This window comes from Thunnus maccoyii, chromosome 6, assembly GCF_910596095.1.
Source record: "Thunnus maccoyii chromosome 6, fThuMac1.1, whole genome shotgun sequence".
Classification (NCBI taxonomy): domain Eukaryota; kingdom Metazoa; phylum Chordata; class Actinopteri; order Scombriformes; family Scombridae; genus Thunnus; species Thunnus maccoyii.
In genome coordinates, this window is record NC_056538.1 from 32,800,278 (window position 1) to 32,825,132 (window position 24,855).

At 37.6% G+C, this 24,855-nt stretch overlaps 1 protein-coding gene across 1 annotated transcript; it reads left to right on the forward strand.

Annotated features, from left to right (window-relative positions):
- Positions 1-187: 187 nt before the first annotated feature.
- rnaset2l (ribonuclease T2, like) lies at positions 188-24,465 on the forward strand. The gene is made up of 9 exons (XM_042413382.1): positions 188-464; positions 1,674-1,883; positions 5,064-5,131; positions 7,193-7,250; positions 7,326-7,393; positions 9,336-9,449; positions 10,178-10,226; positions 10,810-10,884; positions 24,110-24,465. The coding sequence occupies exons 2-9, from the start codon at positions 1,695-1,697 to the stop codon at positions 24,314-24,316; spliced, it is 828 nt and encodes a 275-aa protein (XP_042269316.1). The 5' UTR covers positions 188-464; positions 1,674-1,694; the 3' UTR covers positions 24,317-24,465.
- Positions 24,466-24,855: the final 390 nt, after the last annotated feature.

Below are 24,855 nucleotides of genomic sequence, written 5' to 3' on the forward strand. Positions count from 1 at the left end.
GTTTGTTTAAAGAGAAAATGGACAAAAAAAATCAAATGTGACATTTGAAAATATGTATTTTTTTTCTTGTGAAATGTGTTTCAGAAGTGATATTAGACAGGTGCACATATGAAATATCTTGAAACCAAGGGATTTATTCATTATTATTACATATATTTTGGTAAAAATATGTAAATTAAGGGTATAAATTATTACCACTGAGGGAACTAAATGATCATATTGAGGCACAAATCGGTAAATGCAGGGAACTCGATTTGTAATTTGAGGAGGCCACAGATAACTAATTTAAAGGTTTAGTTTGTTTCAAATGTTCCCCTGAACACCTGCTGCCCAGTTCTGTTCTGTCGAAAGTTATAAAACTGGTTCCTCATGATCTCACAGGAGTTTCAGTTCTTATTTTTTTCTGATCGGAGGCAAAGTGAAGCTTTAAACAGTAAACTCGTTGCAGCAGCAGCAGCTCTCTGGTAAGTTTCTCACGTCTTTCCTCTCACACAGATAAAAGTTTTCTAAACACACTTAGAGAAATATGACATGAAATAAATCAAAGTAATGAACTTTTAAAACTAAACAACTGTTAAGGAGAAGAAAATAATGACTTCGTTTTCTTCCCCACAAGGGTTATGAATGTGACTGATTAAACAACAACTTCACCACTTCTTCATCTGTATTACTATGTTTTGTACAATGATTTTACAGATGTATTTTACAGCAAGTTTACTTTAATATGTGATGTTATTAGTGTAATATTATATATTATTATTTAGAGCTGCAACGATCAGTCAGTCAATTGATTAGTCGATCGCCAGAAATTTAATTGGCAACTATTTTGATGAAATTTTTGAGCGAATATATAAAATATTGACTTGTTGCTGTTTCCCAGATGTGATGATTTGAAGCTTTCTTTGTCACACACGAGGAGTGAAGCGTTAACGGGACAAATCGAACCATTTGAAGACTTTAAGATTCATTTTTCTCTATTTTCTGACATTTTATCAACAAAATGATGAATCAGTTAATTGAGGAAGTCATCGGCATAATAATGGATAATAAAAACAATTGTTAGTTGCAGTGTTGTTATTATTATTGTTATATAATATTGTAAATTTGTAGGATATTTAAGCACCAGCAGAGATTCTGTTGGACATTTTAACAGATGTTATCATGTAACACTTGACAGTATTTCTCTACATTATATAACATCCAAGTCAAGTGGATTTTATTTATATAACACCAAATGACAACAGAGTTTAACTCAGGTCACTTTTCACATGGAGCAGGTCTAGATTTCACTTGCAGAGAACCAACATTCTCCCATAATCGAGCACTTGGCGACTGATTCTGCTGTGTCTCAGTCCTCCAGGACACATAAATCGATGTGCTTCCTGACAGTGGGAAAACATCACCCCAGACACTTTTATATTTTTCCCTGTAAATTCAGACTAACTCAAACTGCTGGGAAATGCTTTTTAGAGCAGCTTTTAAATAAATTAACTTTGAACAAATATTTCTGTTCAGAAAATACAAAAACAAATGTTACAACTAAGATAATGCTGACGAATACTTTTAAATTTTATATGTAATTAATTAGCTTGTCTGTTATCTTATCTGGTTGATATTTAAGTCAGTTTTATTTATATAACTCAAAATTACAAACCACAAATTTACCTTTAAAGGATTTTAGTGAGACGGATAAGATGAGGTGCTTGGTGCTGCCCCTGCTGGTGAGTCTGAGTCCTGCGGTTCTGGTCCTGCTGCAGCTGCCTGACATCACCACCACACACGAAGGCCATTGGGAGGACTACAAATATGGCCGCCAAGACCACCACTCATGCTCCTGGAAATGCCTCCTGTTCACCGTGCAGTGGCCTGCTGGGTTCTGTCAGGTGAGCTTCATCATCGACATCATCATCATCATAGTCGATACTGAACATCAACTCGAGCACAAGTGGAGAAGATTAATTCACAGTATTGACTTGTAGGACGGAAAGGAGGAAGCAGGGAAGGAAAGGAAGAAGGAAAGGAAAAAAGGAGAGAAAGGAAAGGAAGGAAAGGAGGAAGAAAGAAAGGAAAAGAAAGAAAAGGCAGAGGTAGGAAAGGAAAGGAGGAGGTAAGGAAGGAAAGAGGGAAGGAGGAAGTAACGAAGGAAGGGAGGAAGTAGGAAAGCAAAGGAGGAAATAAGGGAGAAAAGGAAAGAGAGGAAAAGAGGAACTAAGGCGGGAAAAGGAAATGTAGGAAAGGAAACGTGGAAATGGGAAAGGAGGAAGGAAGGAAGGAAGGAAAGAAAGGAGGAAGCTGGAAAGGAAAGGAGGAAAGGGAAAGGAAGGAGAGGAGAAAATATAGGGAAGGAAAGGAGGAAGTAAAGAAGAAAAGGAGGGAGAAGGGAAGGTGGAAGTAGAAAAGGACAGGAGGAAAAGAAAAGGGAGGAGAGAAGGAAGTAGGGAAGGAGGAAGTAACGGAGGAGAGGAGGACGTAGGAAAGGAAAGGAGGAAGTGGGAAAGGAGGAAGGAAGGAAAGGAAAGAAAGGAAGTAAGGTGGGAAAGGAGGAAGGAAGGAAAGGAAAAGAGGAAGTAACGGAGGAGAGGAGGACGTAGGAAAGGAAAGGAGGAAGTAAGGAAGAAAAGGAGGGAGTAAAGAAGGGAAGGTGGAAGTAGAAAAGGACAGGAGGAAAAGGAAAGGGAGGAGAGAAGGAAGTAGGGAAGGAAGGAGGAAGTAGGAAAGGAGAAAGGAAGGAAAGGAAAGGAGGAAGTAACGGAGGAAAGAAGGACGTAGGAAAGGAAAGGAGGAAGTGGGAAAGGACAGGAGGAAAAGGAAAGGGAGGAGAGAAGGAAGTAGGGAAGGAAGGAGGAAGTAGGAAAGGAGAAAGGAAGGAAAGGAAAGGAGGAAGTAACAGAGGAAAGAAGGACGTAGGAAAGGAAAGGAGGAAGTGGGAAAGGACAGGAGGAAAAGGAAAGGGAGGAGAGAAGGGAGTAGGGAAGGAAATAATAATAATAATAATAACACATTTTATTTATATAGCACTTTTCTTAACAATGTTACAAAGTGGTTTACAAATGAATGACCTTGATTTGTCGTCATTGAATTTAAGAAAATTCTGGGACATCCAGGATTTTATGTCAGAGAGGCATGATTTAAGTTTGACTAGGCTGTTTTAATGGTAAGTATGACTGTGTGTCATGATTCTGAATAAGCTGGCCAAGGGGCAGCGTGTACATGGAGAACAGAAGGGGCCCAAGAACTGAGCCTTGAGGGACCCCAACAATTCAACTGCGCTATCGTGGAGATGGAGTTACCCAGAGCGACAGAAAAAGTTCTATTGAGGAGATATGATTGTAATAAAGTAAGGGCCAGGCCCCTGATCCCCACCCAGTTCTCTAGGCGATTTAGGAGGGTACTGTGGTCGACAGTGTCAAATGCAGAACTTTAGTCTAAAAGAACTAAAATCGAGCAGTCACCTCTGTCTGCAGCTTTTAACAAGGGCTGTCTCAGTACTGTGAAATGCTCTAAAACCAGACTGGAAGCAGTTAAAAACACTTTTACAATTCATAAAAGAAATCAATTGAGAAGAAATTACTTTCTCCAGAGCCTTAGATAAAAAAGGCCTGTAGTTGCTTAAAGACAGAGGGTCCAAATTAGGTTTTTTGAGTAAAGGGTGGACAATGGCATGCTTAAAACTATCAGGAAAAGAACCGGAGGTAAGGGAATTATTAAAAATGTGCAAGATAACAGGACTAACTGTGGGAAATACCTCCTTGAACAGCTTGGTGGGGATGGTGTCTAAGGTGCAGGAGGAAGAGTTCATGTGGGAAACTGTATTTTCTAATTCTAGGAAATAATGAAGAAGGAAAGGAAAGGAGGAGGGAAAGGAGGAAGTAAGAAGGGAAAGGAGGAGGTGAAGGAGGAAAGGACCTTTCCTACCTCCTCCTTTCCTTGCGTGAGAAGGAATACCACACTTTAATTTTCAAATAAAAATTCTTAAAACATTGTCAAACCCACAGTCAGTGAATGTGTTAACATGTGTATTAGTGTCCTGGTTATGATTGGGTAGCTACCTGGAGTAGCCATTCGGCCTGCCTCTTTGCCCATTTTTGATTGGCTGGGAGTTAGGCAGCGTCATGCACTGCCAGGATGGCGTCGGCCGGAGCGGCTCGCTTTGAGCTTCAAAACCCATGGATGTATAAAGAGAACTGGATACAGGAAGAGCGCCAGGCTTTGAAGCCAATTTGACATAGCGGCCAAACCGTGTAATTACAACGTCACGTGATGCACACTGGCCCAAAAAGACTTTTTCCCATAGACTTACATTGTGAAAGAGACGTCTGTAAATCAGCAGATACATTTTTCTGAGCGTCACAACCGCCGCGAAATGACTCGTCTCACTATCAGAATTAAATCCATTCGGTCCGATCACATTTCAAAAGCCTAGAAGAGCCGCATGATTGAATTGTTTTATCCCCATTCAAGTTAGCCGGAGGGTTAAACCGGAAGTAGCCGACTCGGCCAGCGAAAGTCACTAGTGCGCATGCTCTATGGGCCACACAATGCGGAAGATCCGGGTACTTTCATACCAGGAAGTCGATTTTTTTTGGCTTCATGCGCCACTGAGCAACTTTCATAAGAATGAGCGGGGCCCCACCTCCAACGCTGTATCCAGTTCTCTTTATACATCCATGTCAAAACCGCTCCTCAGAAACCAACGAGTGACGTCACGGTAACTGCGTCCATATTTTTATACAGGCTATGATTCACACACACTCTCACACACCGTTGGCCCAGTCAACAGGAGCAATACGGGGTTCAGTATCTTGACCAAAGGACACTTCAACATGTGGACTGGAGGATCCGGGGATCGAACTGCCGATCTTTAGATTAGTGGAGCCACAGCCGCCCCGTCAAAGGTCTCAAAAGTTCATCCATGGTTCACACACACACACACACAAGTCAAAATGGACATTTGGATAATTCTTTCACAAGTCTACGAGAACACGGAATAAGAAAGACCTGATGTCACCTGTCTGGTGTGTTAACATCCCTGCTTCCTGTCTTTCTTCCTGTCTGTCCTCCAGTCTTTGAACAATGAGTCTCTCTGCAGGATTCCTCCGAGCGTCAACAACTGGACGATCCACGGTCTGTGGTAAATATCACACACAACCATCACCTGCAGCACAACACCTCCTCATACTCTCTTATTACTTTAGCATTACTACTATATTACTACATAATTACTTCACTGTATATGGTGAACAACTTCAGTACAAAGTCCAGAGGTTGTTATATGTAGCTCAACAAGCTAGTGAGGCTGCAAACAGAACCTTGTTCTCAGTAGCGTCTGCATTACACAGAACTACTCCCCAGAGACTGAAAACATGATGCTGTTATTAGTCTTTGGAGCCGTTTCTAAACAAACTAACATGACTAAAGTCTTCATGATGAAGGAACATGTCACCCAGTGCAGCGATGTGACTCACTGACGTGTTTTTAATAGTTTTTGGACAACAACGGAGGAATAAGATATATCAGGCTTTGATACACACACAATACTTGTTAGTAGATCAGTTCATTGTTGGTTTGGATCCAAACATGAGACTTGTTGACAAGAAGAAAAATCTCCAGACACATCATTCAAACTATCAGTACGCTAAAGACAAACCAGTTTATATGATGTGTTGTTTGACATTTGAAGACGACAAAAGTTTACAGTTGTTCTAAACGGCCGCAACACCTCCTCCAGTATGTTGGTTGTTCTCCGCTGCACTTTTCATATTGTTGGATCTAATGAACACTGCAGCCTGTAGGCTTCATTATTGGGCCTCTACTTAAAGTATTCCTATTTAGCATTAATGATCAGTATATAAACATCTCATAAATGGTTTAGAACACACTATAATGTAGTTGTAAGCAGATGTCGGGTCATTTTAAAGTGTTTATAAATGTACAATATTTGTCAAGACATATTTTATATTACTTTAACAATGTTTTACCATATTGTCATTCATTGCAGCTAGTTATGGGTATCCACAGGAGGAGCAATAGTTGTTGACAAAAAACATTAATTAACACTTACATCTGCCTACAACTACATTATAATGTGTTACAAACCATTTATTAACTGTTTATAGACTGATTATTAATGATAAAAAGAAGGATTTTAAGTTAAGTGTTACCCAGTTCTTTTTAGACTAGTGGGTTTAAAGTAGAGCTGCAACAATTAGTTGATTAATCAATTAGTTACCAACTATTAAATTAATCTCCAACTGTTTTGATAATCAAATTATTTGAAGTTCTCTGATTCCAGCTTCTTAAATGTGAATATCGAGGACGTCATCTTGGGCTTTGGGAAACTGTGACATTTTTGATCATTTTTTTGACATCTTATAGACCAAACAGCTAATCAAGTCCAAAACATCTTTGATATCAACCAGATGTCAAAAGGCTTTTATATTCCAGAGATGAGAGAATTTAAAAAAAAAAAAAAAACAGCAAAACAGCAAAAATTTGTCTTTAAAAACAGATTTAAGTCCAGAAATGATTAGAACATATAATGCAATATTTTATCAGCCCTACCAGACAATTCATCGTTGAATTCCCCCTCTTCCCCTGCAGGGCTGACAGACTCTCAGATAATATGGGGGAATGTAAATCGCCAAACTTGTTTTTTGCCTGTGTGTCCATGCTATTAGGAAAAAAACACTTGACCCTGCAGTTGCTAGTGATTAGGTCAATGTTGCCACAAAATCTGTGGGAAATTGGCCCTCTTATCTTCCTTTGCAGTCTTAAACACTACAGCAGCTGCCACAGTGCAGATGTCTTCTTTCGATTCACTGACCGCCTCCAACAAATGTGTTGATTGAATGAGATTCAAATACAGACGTGAAAAAAATGAGGAGCATTCAGAAAAAAAAAAATGTTGAGATGACTGATTGAGTGTGTGTGTGTGTGTGTGTGTGTGTGTGGATATGGAATTAGTGAATGTTTGTATTTATGTGTTTGTCAAGAGTAGTATGTGGTAGTATGATGCATAAGATTAGCCAATAATTCCTGTGAACCGCTGAATAGCTGCCAGCCTTTCAAACCGAATACCATGAAAAAGAACATCATTCATCATTTTGTTGTAAATGTTCCAGAGCCAGACCACTGCTGTAGGTGACCTCCGTGGTTCACAGCGTGTTTGTCTGTGGTGTGTTTGTGCCTGCAGGCCTCTTCGGGCACAGAAATGCTGCAACTGCTGGCCAATGTTCCACTCTGACATCCAGGTGAGTCCCAGCCGGGCTGAAACGAAATATCAACACATAAATGTCATGACAGACTGATTCCTAACTGTCTTCCAGGAGCTGGAGGGAGAGCTGGATGAACGATGGCCGTCGTTACTCAAAACCAGATCCAGCTTCAAGTTCTGGTATGAAATAACACCAGAAAAATAAATAACCACTGGTTTGAGTGTTCTGTTATCACCATGAACACACAAACACACCATCCTGCTGCCAGAAATACCCACTACAGCACCAAGTGTAGTAAGTATTTCTGGTAAGTGAAGTTTATTTAGTATGGAAGGAATATACTTATTCCTGTGAAATTCACAAAGTGCTTCACAGGGATAAGAGTTAAAAATAAGACCATAAAAATATACAAAGAGTAAAAACATGTGCCACAAGTTAAGATTTTTAAAAAAAAACCCCAACAAAAACACAGGCAGCAAGTTACCTTACCATTACACATCACACACACCAATCAGACAACTCAAAAAGACACAAAAGCCAATTTAAAAAGCTTCTATAGAGACTGTAGACCGTATATGTACAGGAAGAGAGTCCCAGCAGGTCCTGGTTGGATGACCTACTGGCGATGTAGGGATGGATAAGATCCATGCAGGGCTCTATATGTAATAGCAAGAACCTTAACCTAAAATGTATGGGAAGCCAATGCAAAGAACCTAAAATAGGAGAGATGTGAGTCAACCTAACCAGTATCACCAAGCTGATCATCAGCTAGCTCTGTTAACTCTGGGCTATGACATCAATGATGTACTTAATGTGAAATGAGAGGAAACGGTGATACCATATATCTGTATCTAATCACATAACTAACCTTATGAGAGGTAAGGCTACGAACTAAAATGAGTTTATTGTATATGTCTGTAGTATAGAGTGATTTGATGCATATATATATATATAAAAAATGGAGTAATGTCAGACAGGAGATGTAATGCCTGATGAGGTTTATCTGACCAACATGTTGTATTTATAATAATGGGAGCTAAGACAACAGAGGGTTTAGTTTTTATTTCCAATTATCATCACACAGTTGTTTCATCTTATTCTGAGCTGCAGTGAGTGTAAAAAATCATAGAAACTGTCAGGAATCCATTTAGGAATGAAATAAACTTTGGTGATGCTTTATTTTATACTAATTTGAAGGTGTTTAACAGTCAGTTTTTACTGAGATTGTGGTGCAATTTTGTACAAACGATGAGAAAACAAGAAACAGCTTCAAAAAGTGTTGGTTTTTTAATAAAGTAGATGTTTGACAGTTCTTTAAGTGTATATCAGCATGTTAGGGTGTTCCTTCAAAACTCTATATTATAAGGAAACTATATTATTATTGACAAATATGCTAATGTTAGGTTTGGCATGCAAAACTGCACACATTTTTTCTGTAAGTTAAAGTCTACTTTATTAAGAAATTTTGAAAAAGAACGTCTACATATGAATCCAAATAGCCTATAATGAGGCGTTCTTACCAACTAAACCAACTTTTTTCTTCTTATGTGTACCAAACATCCTAAAAATGAGCCGTTAAATACCTGCAAATTACTCAAAAATACCAAGGAAATGAGTATAAAAATAGTTGAATTGTAAACTAAAGAGTTACCAAAACTTGTTAACGATCCCTCTGGTTGTTAGAAGCTCAGGTTTATTAAACACAGAGTGGGAATAAAATGATTCTACTGACCTATAAAAATATAAATTACTCTTTTTTACTTGTCACGTTATTGTAAACTCAGGATTTTTGTCCAAGTCTGGATCCTGTAGGAATGATGACTCGATGTTTCCATTGACCTGATTGGTCAGTGGTTGGGGGTTAAGCCCAAAGTTAGCAGGTTAACACACTAACCTTGTGGTAAATTACTGAGCCTTTTTTAAACATGAAACTATATATTTGTGAGCTGTTTTTCCAGTATTTACCACAGACAGAGTAGAAAAGACAAAGTATTGGGAGGCAGAGTGACACATTGTTCCTTTGATTCTGCACATGAGATTTATTGACAATAAGAAAAAAAACTCCAGCAAGAATAACACCAGACTGATCCAGTAATCAGATTTTTTTGTGTGTGTTAACAGGAAAGCGGAGTGGGAGAAACACGGAGCATGTGCAGCATGTGTTGAAGGAATGAACTCACCGCTGAGATATTTCCAGATTGGCCTCAAACTACATGGACAGTTTGATTTCCACAAGTTAGTCCAAAACACAAACACACACTATGCTTTATATGCAGCTTTGGGGGGATATTAATTCAAACTAAATTATTATTTATAGAGCACATATAAAAACATCAAATGTTGACAAATGTTTAAAAAGACTGAGACTAATTATGAGTTTTATCAATAAAAGGAAAATAATAATAAAAAACAGACACATAATGTAAAAAATAATAAAAGAAGAAAAACAATTCATGTAAAGTAAAAAATATAAAAACAAATCAATACAAATATTTTTTAAATACATTGATTTATTGTAAATGCATTTACTTTATTACTTTGTATACGCATACAAAGTGATTTGTTTTTCTATGTTTTTATATTATTTGTATAGTTTAGATAGATAGACAAATAGATAGTTTCATTGTCATAGCAACCATGACAGATGACAAAAATACATTAAAACACCAGTAAGACATTAAAACACAATAAAAACACAACAGATACAGACACAGAGAGGTTATGGTTCTATAGTTTGTTCTTATATGAAAGTAAAGTTGAATTTATGTTGAGTATTGATGCATCTGATTATGTCTGGTGCACAATGTCCAGTTGTTTACATGCTACATGCTAACATTAAACCTGCAGCTGACTGCCGCTGCAGTTAAAAATCTTTGACCCCGTACTGGACGGCTGTCAGTCAGCTGGTTAAACTGGTTGATAAATGTGACATCAGACTGATGCTGCTGCTGTTTGTCCTGCAGAGCTCTGGAGGACGCTGGTATCACTCCATCCTGTGAACGACCCTACAAGGTACAAACTGACTTTATACTCTTATAACCTCTTTGTTCTCGTTGGTTTATTTTCGCTTGAATGTTTTATAACTACAGATGAAAACGTCACAGTCCGCACTGACCAAATCTGAAAACTATTCAGGTTTTATTCACCAAATATCAAACAGCCTTTTCTGTGTCAAAAGAATCCAAAGCAAAATGTGCTTTGCAGTGTTTTTGGTACATTTTTTTTTATCGTACTCATAACATTGTCTTATTTACATTTTTTTTTTGGTTTTTCTGTTTTCAGTTGAATTGAATAATTGAATGAAAAGCTGTGTTTTGTTAATTTAATTTCTTCTTTTTCTTTATTTTATTTTTCTTATTCTTTATTCACTTCTGTTTTTATTTTAATATATTTAGTATTATTTTATTGTCTCTCTGCGCCCCTTTATTATTCATATATCACGTGTTGTTATGTCTATAATCTCTGACACAGCGTTCATTCATTGAGTGGATTCAGGTGTAATGACAGTCGGACGTTGCTGCACAAATTGTCGCCTGTGTGTATGAGGATATATTATATGAGAATATACTTTGTGTGTGTGTGTGTGTGTGTTTAGGTTGCAGAGGTGCACAGCGTCCTGGCTCCACTTCTGGGTGACGGACATGTGATCCAGTGCGTTACAGATGAAAAGGTCAGATCGTCTTTCTTAACTAATGATCACTTTTAGAGCAGAACTTATTTAATTGATTGACAGTTAACTGACAACAAATCAGATCATTTGAAAATCGTTTATGGAGCAAAACATGCTGCACGTTCTCTGATTCCAGTTTCTCGAATGTGAGGATTTGATGCCTCTCTCTGGTTTATATCAGTGTTGTTTAAAATCTCTTCGGGTTTTGGACTGTTGGTCAGACAAAACAAGATATTTGAAGACGTCACTTTGGACATTTTTCACAATTTTCTAAAACTTTATAGGCAAAACGATTCATTGATTAATCAAGAAAATAATTGTGAGCAGCAGCCCTAAAGGTTTTCTTTATCAATTAATCTGCCTTTTTTCCCCAAGAAAGTTTTCTTTTGATCAATAATTTTCCAATAAAATGTCAGAAAACATTTTAAAATTGCTTGTTTTGTCTGGCCAAGAGTCCAAAACCAGAAGAGATTCAGTTTACAGTCATGGAACATTGAAAAAACAGCAAATATCAATAAAATATTTGGCATTTCTGATTTAAAAGATGATGTTAAACAATTAATCATTCGAAGTGTTGTGGATTAAATTTCCTGACAATTGACATGGTTTGGTTGCTGTTTATGTGCATGTAACAGATCAGTGCACATCCATAAATTCACTATTATTCACTATTTCAGATCTCTCTAATAACTTGATTCAAACCAGATTAATTTGATCAATTTGAACTGTAAAAAAAATTAAAGCTGTAAAAATATGTCTCTTTCACGGTTGGGAGATCCTGCTGAGACAGATGTGATGATGTCAAATTACTCCACGAGAGAAAAGTAGAAAAAGGATCCCAGAGATGACGTATTGGCCAACATACAAAACAGACAAAAAGAGAAAGACAATCTGAACAAGCTGAGCCAACAAAACAATGTTTTCCATGCATATTTGATTGATTATTGCTTCCATGTTAAGACAAAGATAACTCTTGCTCCAAACCAAAAGGTGACGAGCCGGGGGACTTCTGCTGGATCAGATTGGAGTTAAAAATCACACAAAAGGCCTCAGTTTGCTTCAAACTAATGACAATAAGTCAGAAATAATTAATGTGTCTGTAGATTCTTGTTTCTCTGGAGCTGGACTAGCAGCTGTCTGTGCTTGTGCTGAACATTTAAAGATGTTTTACTGAACTCCTGTAGTTCACGTCAAAGCCTCCAAAAAAACAAAAAAACAAAACACAAAATGCTGAATTCATGCCGACTGCTGAGGTAGCTGGTTTTGTGTTTTCCTTTTAACGTGTCAGATGGAGAAAACTGCTCTTTGATGATAAAAAATCAGGAGTCAGCAAAGTGTTCTTTAATGCCGGCAATAAAGGAGAGCAAATTAGTGCATACAAGATGAACCAGGTTGCTCTGAAGGTTCTTGCCTTCAGGGCGTAGTTTTTATACCTTTGGGTCTGCATAGGTCACACCTATTGTCCATCCTCTTTATCTTTGGCCAATTACACCATTATATTTTATCTTCGTCACTCGTTGTTGGTCAAAACTCTTCAAGACAGGTCTTGAGCTGTTGTGGATATGTACTAGCATATTCAGTATTATCGATTTATGTCCAATTTTTTTCATATAAGTATTGGGGATCATTTTACACCATTATTGCCAAGTTGTCTTCTGGCCTTTATTTTTTATTAGTTATTCTTGTCACTTTACACCCTTATTTCTTGATCTTCTCCAGAGTGTATTTTTTTAAAAAAGGTGAAGACTTTAATGCACACCCAAGCAAAGTGACATGTAATACAAACACACTCAAATTTCTCCAGTGTATGATTATGATTCTTTTACCGTGCTTCTATACGTATATCGTGATTGAATGTGATTCATGAGATTACAAATACATCATCAATAAGATTTTAACACACTAGCACTTATTGCTTATAAGATTTATGAAATCAATCTGCATAGCTTAATATTGTCTTTAAGCACACTTAATGAAAATACACCACACTTTATGTCACACACACTTTGTGTAAAAAAAATAAAAAATAAAAAAACTGCACTGACAAAAAGTATCAAAACCAGTGTTCAATATTCTCTTATATTTGTTTCAGTAAACTAAAGAAGTGTGTGTACGTCAGCAATTAAAAGTGCTGCGGTGGAGGAAAAAACTGCAGAAGAAGAAGAGAGCATTGCTTCAAACTTGAAGCCAGAAAAGTTCACAAGATTATAAATAATAACTTACTTTTTAATACTACATGGCTTGAGCAATGACAGTTGGATTTATTAAAGAATAATTATGGTGATTTTCTATATTTCTTCTTCTTGTCAACAAATCTCATGTTTGGATCCAAACCAACAATGTGAGCTACTAACAAGTACAACAAGTACTGTATGTGTATCTGAAGCCTGATATATCTTATTCCTCCGTTGTTGTCCAGAAACTATTAAAAACACGTTAGTGAGTCTCACCGCTGCACTGGGTGACATGTTCCTTCATCATGAAGAGTTTGGAACCGCTAGTTTGTTTAGAAACGGCTCCAAAGACTAATAACAGAATCACATTTTCAGTCTCTGGAGAGTAGTTCTGTGTACGGCAGTCTTATCCTTTAAAGATGGTTTAGTACGAGTCGGGAAACAGAGGCTACTTAAAAAGTCACTACTGTGTATTTAGTTCAATTGTGAACTAAATATTCAGAGCAGGTTTATTTCACACGTTGAGACTTGAAGTGTATTAAGTCTGCAGTAAAGCTGCAACAATTAGTTAATTAATCAATTAGGTGATTAATAATAAGCTACTTTTTTTGTGATCAAATGTTTATTGAAATAAACAGAACAAGATTGTAGATCACCAAGACTGTTGGGAACACCACTCAGGGTTCAGGAATGATTTTATTTATATATATATATACACACATATATATGTATATAGACTGAGCGAACCTGAAGAAGCTACAGGCGAAACGCGTTGTTTGCTCTTAATAAAGTCACAGTAAAGTCATTACAGTGTGCGGTGGTTAATTTTGATTTTCACCTTATATGTTCCTGCCATCGACCAGCACCTGTCTGAAAATACTGGCTGTGTACGAGGAGTTCTGTCCTTTTATTTATATGTATTGATATATATGTGTGTGTGTGTATATATATATATATATATATATATATATATATATATATATCTCGATGGCCAAAGAGCAAAACCTCTGATCTGAAAAATGCACTTTTTTGAGAAAACTAAAAAAAACTTGTTTTCTTGCAGAATGCTATTTGTTAAGGATACCCAACACATACATAAAACACTGTTTTTGGACTATATTATTATATTATGTGTTATAGATATTAATGCCTCGCAAAGTGCAGATAGGAGCTTTTGCACTTGGTGCAAGTTGCTCTAAATTAAGTTAATAATTAAAATTAAATTAAAAATAAAATGAAGTTTGTTTTCAGGTAAAAAGACGTAGTAAATGTAATAGTTACTACATTGTAGTATACTAGGGTCAGAACTCCTTAAATTCAGTGTGTTTGCTTCCTCGTCCACTGGAAATGAATGTTCAGTGATTGTGTAACTCACTCGTGCTGCAGCCTCTCTACACATCCAGGGACTCTGCCTTGTGTTTTAGTTTTGTTGTGTGACTTTTGTGTCATAACGAAGGGTGGGATTATCTTACAGACAGACTGAATATGAGCAGCCTTCCTTGTTCTCATCATCCAAAGTGAAATCCGCCAATCAGAACATTCTGCAGATAGGAGGTTTTGTGCTTTGGCCATCGTTATATATATATAGAAATATAGTTTTTAAATAAGTTTTTCTTGGGGGAAACAGTCTCGTAACCTGCATGCTGGACCACAGTTGGCTCCAAACTAGTTGTGATGTCATGAATCTCCACCGTCTTAAACTGAGATTTAAGGTTGAGCTCAGAGAAACTTTCCTCCTTCAGCAGATGAAAGTGAAAACAAACTCTGCACAGAGAAGCTCAAACATCCGACTGATGGAACATATATAATAGGAAGGTTCCAGGAGTTAAACTATCGTGATGGGCATCGGTCAGGATGCGTATAAAGGAGATACACAAGATATTTATTTGATAATGTGGATTGTAGAAGTGTAGTCAATATGTGAAAGAAAAGAAATGCAAGATTAAATGAACACAGAAAATTATTAATTATTCTCATATCTTTAAAAAGGAAATATTGTTTCAACAAAACTAAGGATAAACTGTGGTGCAAAATAAACTTCTTACCAATTCTGCCGCGTGTTTAAATAGGACTAGAGTGCACAGGTGAAATAAATCAAGATAATGAACCAGCCGCCCAATTAGTGAGAAGGAAAAGAGACGGCAGGAAGTCAGGTGATGGAAAAGGAAGTGGAAAAAAATAAGGCAAAATTAGTGAATCTTTACAACAGAACAAGAAGGAAAAACACATTTTTGAGCGGAGGAAGGACTTTAAGGTCGTGGTTTAAAAAAAAATAGTGTTAACTGTTGGTTTGAAACAGGAAGTGAACAGTCGTCACCTGATTTCCTCCTTTGTTCCTGTCAGGCCACCAGAGGGCGCTGTCACTGCAACGTAAGCAGATGTTATTGTTTTTTTTATTAGTTTATTTGTCAGGGACGATGCAGAAAAACCCCCATTGTAACAGGTTAAAATAACATGAAACAGATGTATTGCATATAGGATTTATAGCCATAACATATCACTACCAGAAATACATGAATTAAATAAAGCTCATAATAAAATAGTGACATTCTCAATAACAACAGTATTTACTGTTATCACATAACAATCAATTTACATATGTGTGCACATGTGTATGTTCCTTAATTCATAGCAATGATGTATTTATGTGCATAATATTTATCGGTGTATGTGTCCGTGTACATACATACATGCATAATCTGTATCAGTGCATGTATGTTTATCTGCATGTCCATGCACACATCAAGATGTTTGTGACACTTTGCTGTTAAAGTTTATATAGATGTCAACTGCGTGGGTGAGAATATGAACATCCAGGAAAAACATTTTACATTCTCAGATTTCTCTTGAATATCTACATAAATCATTCGTTGCAATGCGGCCGAGGTGAATCGTACAACATCTCCAGTAGGTCATCAATCATGAGATTCCCCAGTTTTGAGATTTAATAAATCACATTTGTCCTAAAAAAAACAACCAAAACCACAGTAAACTGACAAACTTAATGGTTTCTAGAGCTGGTCCCTGTTGGATATTTAGTGAACTGATTAAGTTGTAATCAATCCTTTTATGCACTGATGTGAAAATAATCGATTAGTTGTGGAGATGTTGGACTGAGTGTGAGAAAGAGTGAGACAGGCAGGTAGCGTGAGACAGCTGTTTCCTGCTGTATAAACTCCTCTGTTCCCATGGCATTCCTCATTAAACGATAAACAAACAAACAGCGTCTATAAATCAGCTCCCTCACCTCACAGCTGAATGATTGATCTGAATATACAGAGTTCAGTTCAGTGATCCGTCGTCGTCGCGTCTGCAGCAGCTCTGCGCCGCTGATGATGGCGATCATGTATCTGAGGATCATTCTGCTGATTTTCTGTATTTTTCTTCTTATCTTTGGATCTAAACTAACAATGAAATGATTTATTATCAAGTATCATCCTTCCTTTGTTGTCCAAAAGCTATTAAAAACACATCTGCGAGTCACATCGCTGCACTGGATGACGTGTTCCTGCGTCCCAGAAGACGGTTTTTACTGCAACTTGTTTAGAAACGGTTCCAAAGACTAATTTGAACAACAGCACAGGTCTACAGCACAGAGGAATAAGATTTCCCTTCCTTTTTTCTGAGATTTATTAGAATGTCATACAAGAAATTGTTACTAAAACAGAAGCAAGAACATCGTGCTGCTGTAGTCTCTTGTAGTCTTTGTGTCGTGTTCCAAGTGTGAGGAAATAAAGTTCCTTTCACACATTAATCTGCTGGTAATTTCACATGTTGGTCTGAATCTGTGTCAGATTAAAGTAAAGGCTGCACACAAGATTAAATGCATGTCTTGTTCATGTTGTATACTGAAGGTATCATTTAATTATCATCTCTTATGCTCAAAGAATTCAGTCAACTAAACCATCAAATACTCATATTCATGCATTGTGAAACTTTTATGTATCAGAGAGTGATGTCTAGAAGTTTAAAAACTACTATTTAACCAGATAGAAGTAGAAGTTGGAGCCGTTAGTTTGTTTAGAAACGGTGCCAAAGACTAATAACAGAATCACATTTTCAGTCTCTGGAGAGTAGTTCTGTGTACGGCAGTCTTATCCTTTAAAGATGGTTTAGTACAAGTTGGGAAACAGAGGCTACTTAAAAAGTCACTACTGTGTATTTAGTTCATACTAAATATTCAGAGCAGGTTTATTTCACACACTGAGACTTGAAGTGTATTAAGTCTGCAGTAAAGCTGTGACAATTAGTCAATTAATAGATTAGATGATTAATAATAAGTTATTTTTTTGTGATCAAATGTTTATTGAAATAAACAAAACAATATTGTAGATCACCAAGACTATTGGGAACACCACTCAGGGTTCAGGAATGAAAAAGACAAGAGAAAGAAATAAAATAACTAGAAATAAATCATATATGGGGGGGGGGGGGGGCAGTTATTTTTCGGGTGACAGGATATTTCAGCCTTAGACTGTATAAGAAGTTGCTGTGTTGAGTACAAATAATTAACAATGTTCAGCAGCAGATCAGCTCATTCACAGCACATTCACATACTGAAAAGTGTTAATACACGTGAGTATTCAGCTACAATATACAGTATAGTTGTTCCAAATCAATATATCAACAACTCTCTGTACAACTAGGACTCAAATCCATCTGTCCGACACATATGACCCCTTACTTCCTCTGAGCTGTAAAACCTTAACTTCCCATGAAGTACCTGCATCAGTAGAGAAAGATAACCCGAACAACAAAAAGAGCCTGAAATAGAATAAAAAAACAATGAGTCAATGTAAATGTACAAAGAAACAAAACACCCCAGAACTGCCTTCGATAGCAAATCCATGACAGAAAACAACCACTCACACACAATATATGCTAATAAAAGATATACACAAACATACACATACATGTAGTTAGCCCATGGTACTAAATAGAAAAGGTTAAGGAAATGAGGTCAAGGCAAGGCTAAAAGTTAATCAGGTGGCTTATCTCGATAGCTTTAGACCAGTTGATCACAGTATCAGTTGTAGCTCTGATGATTCTGGAAGTGGACCTTTCAAGTAAACACACATCAGAAAAAAAAGGTAAGCCAGGTTCTCTTCATGATAATTGTGGGTTCAAACCAATTTTTTAACATGGTTTTCTTAGCAGCAGTTGAGGTGATAAATATTATTCGTTTCATAAGATGAAAATGCTTTGGTTGTACTCAGTAAGATAGTATAAGATAAGATAGTAGTCTCCTTGAAGAGAGCTAGAACATTTGGTGCATAAATCATTTTCATTGTCATCTGATTCATCTACTATTTCACCTCAGATCACGGAAAGAATCTGGGGCAGGAAAAGGGAGTGTAGAGAGACGGAGAGACAGTGGAAGAAATCAAAGATCTCAGTAGACTATTAGCTATGAAATTATTATTCTTGTGGATATTTTGAGCGATAGTCAGCACCTCAGTGGAGAAAAGCGCGCACAAGCCTTTGATGACTAAAAGCTGAAAATGTTTATTGAAGTACTTGGCCAAGGAGAACTGAAATAGTGAACACCAAAGTCATCCGCAACTCAGATGCTGATTCATTCTGCCACCTGAAGATCTGAGTCTTAGTCTTTATCAGCCTATAATATGAAAAATTAGTCAGTATTTTATCACGACAGACAGCTGGAGTCACAAGGAGAGGAGAAAATGTCTCCTTCCTGCTTAACAATTATGGTGTGACCTCAAGGCCCAGGCTTGCCCCAGTGTAATCCAATTTGTAACCTCTAAAGATAGAAAATTCCATAACAATTATTACATTCTTATAACAGTGAAATTAAAGATGCAAGAGCAAAATACTCAAAATACTCATCATCCTCAACCAGCACAAGTGTCTTATTTAAGATCATTGATTGATTAGTCAACTCTGGTTCTTCTGGTGTCCCTATTACTTCAAATGCAGATTGTGAGGTGAGGTTTTTAACCTTTTTTGTAGATAAGATTGAGGACTTCTGTGTCTAGCTTGTCCTCAGTTGGATACTTTGTGTTTTTAAGGAAATTACTATCCAAGAATTAACTGAAACTGTTGCCTTTCAAGTAAACCAATACGAGTACCGATTCTTATTAGAGGTCCTAGATTCTGTAGCCCCATGCCTGCTCTCTATCATCAACAGTTCTTTATTTTCTGGATGTGTTCCCGATTATTTTAAGAAAACTAGTTTCCAGCCACTTCTCAAAAAACCTGGTCCTGATCCATCTAACCGTAGCAACTACAGACCGATATCTAAGCTTCCGTTTATGTCAAAAATCCTTAAGAAAATGGTCTCAAATCAATTGTCTTGATCAATAACAATATTTTAGAGAAATTCCAGCAACACAACACAGAGACAGAGACTGTCCTTTGATGAATTGTCAGTGATATGCAGGTGAATGCTCGCTGCTGGTTCTGCTCGATCTTAGTGCTGCGTTTGACACAATGGATCACAGCATTATTGTCGAAAGGTTGAGAATATGGGTCGGTCTCTCCAGTGGTTCCCCTCGTACTTTTCTAACAGAACGTTTGTTGTGTCTGTTGAAGGCTATATCTATGTATGGGGTACCACAGGGCTCCATTCAGGACCAATTTACCATTTATTTCCTCTTTATTTACTCCCTTTTGGCCACATAATCAGACAGCATGATATTTCATTTCATTGTTATGCTGATGATACTCAGCTGTACCTGCAAACCATCTGAATCAGCTCAGTTATCTTCTCTGTATAATTGCCTTGCTGCAGTTCAGGACTGGATGACAGAAAATTGGACAACATGGAAATCCTCATTAATCGCCCTCAGTGCACTGCTCTTGGCTCTCTAGCTTAGCATATGTTCAAACACATTTTGGATTTATTTTGAATCAGAACCTCACTTTCCAATGTAAACTTGTCCTATTTTAAAAGGGAGCTCAGTTGTGTTTTTTCTAGACTTAGACCTTGATTTCATCTGGTGATTGTCAAAGAGTGATTCATGCTTTTATCATCATCATCGTGTCCAAAATGCAGCCAATAGACTTTTAACCAAACCACCGAAGCATGATCACACCTCCCCTTATTTTATCCTCCCTTCTGCCTGTTTATTTTAGAATTGATTTAACTTAATCTTACTTAACCTTCAAGGCCTTGGACAGTATGATACCGAGCCACTTGGCTGAACTTCTAAACTTCTAAAATCATTACTTACCAGCACTTGAGCTCCTCGGATAAGGCTTTGATGTTTTCCCGGCAGGCTGAAGACTATCGCAGTTGCAGCTCTAGTCTGCAACAGGATGTGGTGTCTGCTGCAACGTTAGTCTCATTAGCAAAGTAAGAAACAAATCTCTAGCAAACCAGCCCAAATTAATACCATAAATTCCATAATAGTGTCTGGGGCCTTTATCTAGGGCAAGCTTATATTAGAGACAAGCTTTTGTTTCTAATTTTGCCTTTTTTAAAACAAAGTATTCGTGTGTACATCCACAAAACCTCAGTGGGATAAGTGGTGGATGCAAAAAACAATTAAACTGAGATACAAGTTGTTCTCACACACTTAAACAAAGATCCCTCTAATTTTATTTGCGACATTTCAAAGCTATAATGTGTAATTATTCTGCATTAAAATGTCTAAAAACAACTAGACCTATGTTATATATTTTGTTGAGTTGTGTACTTACATTATCCCAAATGTTTCCAACAACTTTCAAACCCAGAGAAATCTGTAATGTAATCAAAGTAATGGACCGTTTCATTTGGTCGCCTGTCGATGGCGTCATACCTCCTCTACCAAAGAGTAAACACGCACAAGATGCATACGGCGGCACTGTGTTTGTCCGCTACAATGGCGTCTACCAAAGAGTAACTTACACACATACAAGATAATACATCGGCGTTGTGGTTGTTCCACACAAACTGTTATAAATGGACTTTTATTCAGTTTTAAGCCACATTTTCATGATGATCTTTTAGCCGGAAGAAGGATTTTAGTCATTGGACGTCTGGATCTTAAGTTATCAGAGAAATAAACTGGGCAAACGTTAGCAGCATCACCGAACATCGTCGGAGAAACATTGATTTTTTAGGTGAAACAGCTTTAATTAGTATTTTTAACGATTTTAATCTGTGTGTACGTTTTTTTCTGGAGAGGAGGAGACCTCTGCGGATAATTCGGCTCCCGGGAGAAACCGACTGAACGTTTGGATCTAAAGTTATAAGAGAAATAAACCGAACAAGTGTTAGCAGCAGCTCGGCTAACAGCCCGTACCGGACGTCTGGTGGTTGCCGTACATCGTCGGAGAAACACTGATTTTTTATTCAGTGTTTTTACCTGTAATCTCCGGGTCTGTTTGTTCTGGAGAGGAGGAGACCTCTGTGGGTAAAAACATCCCGAACGATGAACACTGGAGTAATCCTATCCTGGTGAAGCTGGTTATTTAACAACGAAGACAACAATTCCCATGATCCCTTGCTACTTAACACCGTCATCACACTCCGTCTTTTGTTATTGTTTTGATTGAGACCCCTAGCGGCTGAAATTACATATTGTGCGTTTAACCAACTACAAGTCTTCCTCAGGCAAATGCAGTTTAATTTTGCCTGTTCTCTAGTTAATACAAGCTCATTACTTCCTCCATGTTGACATGTTGTCTTGACAAATTCAGTGTCATGTTCATTTCCACAACACTAACTCCATCAGTACAAGTCATGTCAGGCTTGTCTTCCCCCACCAACCTTCCTCCTGAAGTCATCAGGAAAGTTTTGTTGATGATTGTTTAATAATGATCAGGAGTCCTGCAAAGAGTATGACATTATATTTTAAAAGGAAACTGAGGGAGTGGTTGTAATTATGGACTTGGATCTGTGGAAATGGACTTTATACTGAATTCACCGTGTGAGCTGTTTCACCTCCTTACATCTGTTGCTGCTGTGGAGCCTTTGAGCTGATGTGTCTCCTGGTCACACAGCCATTTTCCCAATTAATCGAAAGGCTTGAATCCTCAAAGCAACCTGACTCCTCCACAAAATCAGGGGCTGCTTTTCCTTTTGATACATGCTGACATCCAGATGACTCCCAGTACAGCTGTGGAGAAAATACAAAGAAGCTTTGAACTTCTGAAGCAGATCTGAGCAATCCATCAGCCAAAATTGAAGACTTTTGAAACTTCACTAAACCTCACAGATCATAAATCTTATTTCCTAGCACTCTTATGTCAGTGACAACTCATCTCTGCTCTCTGAGAGCATTGTTGCACACCCAAAAGTACAGCAGTGTCTTCCAACAAGATAACTCAACTACCACTGAACAGATGTTCACAGAATTCGCAATATTACAGTTAAAGTATTAGAACATGTTTGTTATTTTCCTGACATGACATACAGATTTTAAACATTTCAATATGAATCCTCCAACAATCAATTCCTTTGTACAGATCAGTTCTGCTCTCCACCTTTTTTATGTCTAAATAATTAGTTGTTGGGTCTCACTAGCCGACCACATGTTTCCAGGCTCAAAGGGAGACAAAGGGAATCCTTAACAAACTCAATTTCCCCAGAGTCCAAGTGTGAACTCCACCCATGGACCCAACAAAACTAGAGGATCCCTTCTTCTCTGTGTTTTTCCTCCTCACTGCTTGGCCGGCAGCAGAGTTATTGCAGCAAGACATCACATGGTCTGGCCTTTTGTCTCCGTGTTCCTCTTTGTCAGACATATTGTCTGCATGCCGTGTGCTCAATCACTAGTTGACTTCAGCCATCTTGCCATTGTTTAGCCCACACACACACACACACACCCACACTTACACTTGTATATAGGTACATTTAGCCAGATTACATATTGTGTGTTTTGCTCTTTTATCTTTATGCTTTTGGATATAAATACTGTCTGTTTAATGCTGCATAAGAGTGAATTTTGCCAACCTCTGCTCTGCAAAGAACTCCAAAGTCCCTCAACCCTAACCAGCCATTGATATGGTAATTTTGGTTATAGTTATTAAGTTGATTATTATCAGAGTTCCAAATTGATAGCTTAGTAGATTTTGAGACTGAATTCTTTTTCCTAAGATACAAGTTATAAGGATAACTGCAGATTATTATTAGTTTTGTTCATCATTTCCATCAGTAATAGTAACATTGTACTCACCAAGTTCATATCTGGGAGATGGGAACACTGTGGCAACCAGATTATCTGAAGCACTTTATTTAGAGATCAAACTGAATGTGAGCACAGCTGAAATGTGGGTAATAATCTCAATACACAAGAGTGAGCACAACTACAGTAAGTATGATAGTTACAGTTAAAGCAAGAAGTTTATCTGTGAACCGTCATAGATGTTTACAACAGACAGTTTAGGTCATAATTTTACTATTTACCTTGTTTTCTCTTCCAAATTACTTGTTTCCAACCTACCTGATTGTCTGACTGCTCATGTTTATTGACCCGTCAGACATCACAATGTTCCTAAATCTCAGATATTAACTTTGTGACTACCAAATAAAATAATAATAAGTCATTTGTCTTTTAAGTGAGATCTGGGTGTACAGTAGTTGTTGAGATGTCTCACTCTGAACAGACAGAGACACCAACCATAAGTCCATGTCATCCAAACGTGGAGAGATGTAATGAACTGTTCAAGCAACCCAATCTTTGGATAAAAGCGTCTGCTAAATGAGATTAAATGTAATGTAATGTAAATGAAATGTAATGTAATGTCTCATGCAGATGCACAACCTTTGACATATGTGGTCGCCACTTTTACAGGATCTACTCAGAAACAATGAGTTGATTCATCTTGATCAGTGGAGAGAATGTGTTGTTTTCATTGTTTTAAATCACAGTAAACTGAATATCTTTGGACTGTTGGTCGGTTTTAAGCATACTGAAGCCTTTAGGCCATTTAAAAGTAGCAATGTACATGAAAAAGCTACTGAATTACATGGATGAGTACTCTAAAACCCAGGCAGAGGTAGTATCAGTAGCAGTAATACAAGCAGCAGTACAGATGTAGTATCAGTGGTGGTGACAGTTTGATCCAGCAGAACGTCTTAACACTCTTCTCTCCTCCCTCAGGAACGAGAGGTGTGGTTTCAGGTGAAGATCCCTCTATCTCACAACCTGACCCTCGGCTGTGATCACCATGGCGACACTGATGGGGACCCAGTGGTCGGGTCAGGCCCAGAACGGGAGCCCCATCCCGCTGGACATCCCTGCCCCCCTCAGATCCCTTTCTACTACTTCCCCATAGACCACCAGCAGCCGAAGAGACCCTGTGACTAACAGTCGGCCTCTCTTTGTTTTCAGATCCTGACTCAAGACTTTGATTGTGTGTAATCGATAACTCAATAGACAGAAAGTTAATCACCAACTATTTTCATAATTGATTAATTGTTTTGAGTCATTTTTTAAGGTTCAAAATGCTAAAATTCTCTTCTTAAATGTGAATATTTCTGGTTTCTTTAGTCCTCTATGACAGTAAACTGAATATCTGTTTGGGTTGTGGACAAAACATCTTTAGTTGCATGTTGGGATTTGAGAAACTGTAATTGACATTTTTCAACACTTTGACATTTTATAGAACAAACGACTGTAATGAAAAAAACACACTTTGTATTCTCTACACCATTTTAGACTGTACTTTGGAAAAGTCATATTATATAACCTTAAAACATGACACCATTTAGTTTATGCTGATCTTTGGTTTTGTCCACGGCCTGGATTCAAAAAGTGAGTAGTTTCATCTTGGACATGCTACAGTTATTTTACAGTTAGTTTGACAGCTTTGATGAGATCCAGCACTGGACGGATCCCACACGCAT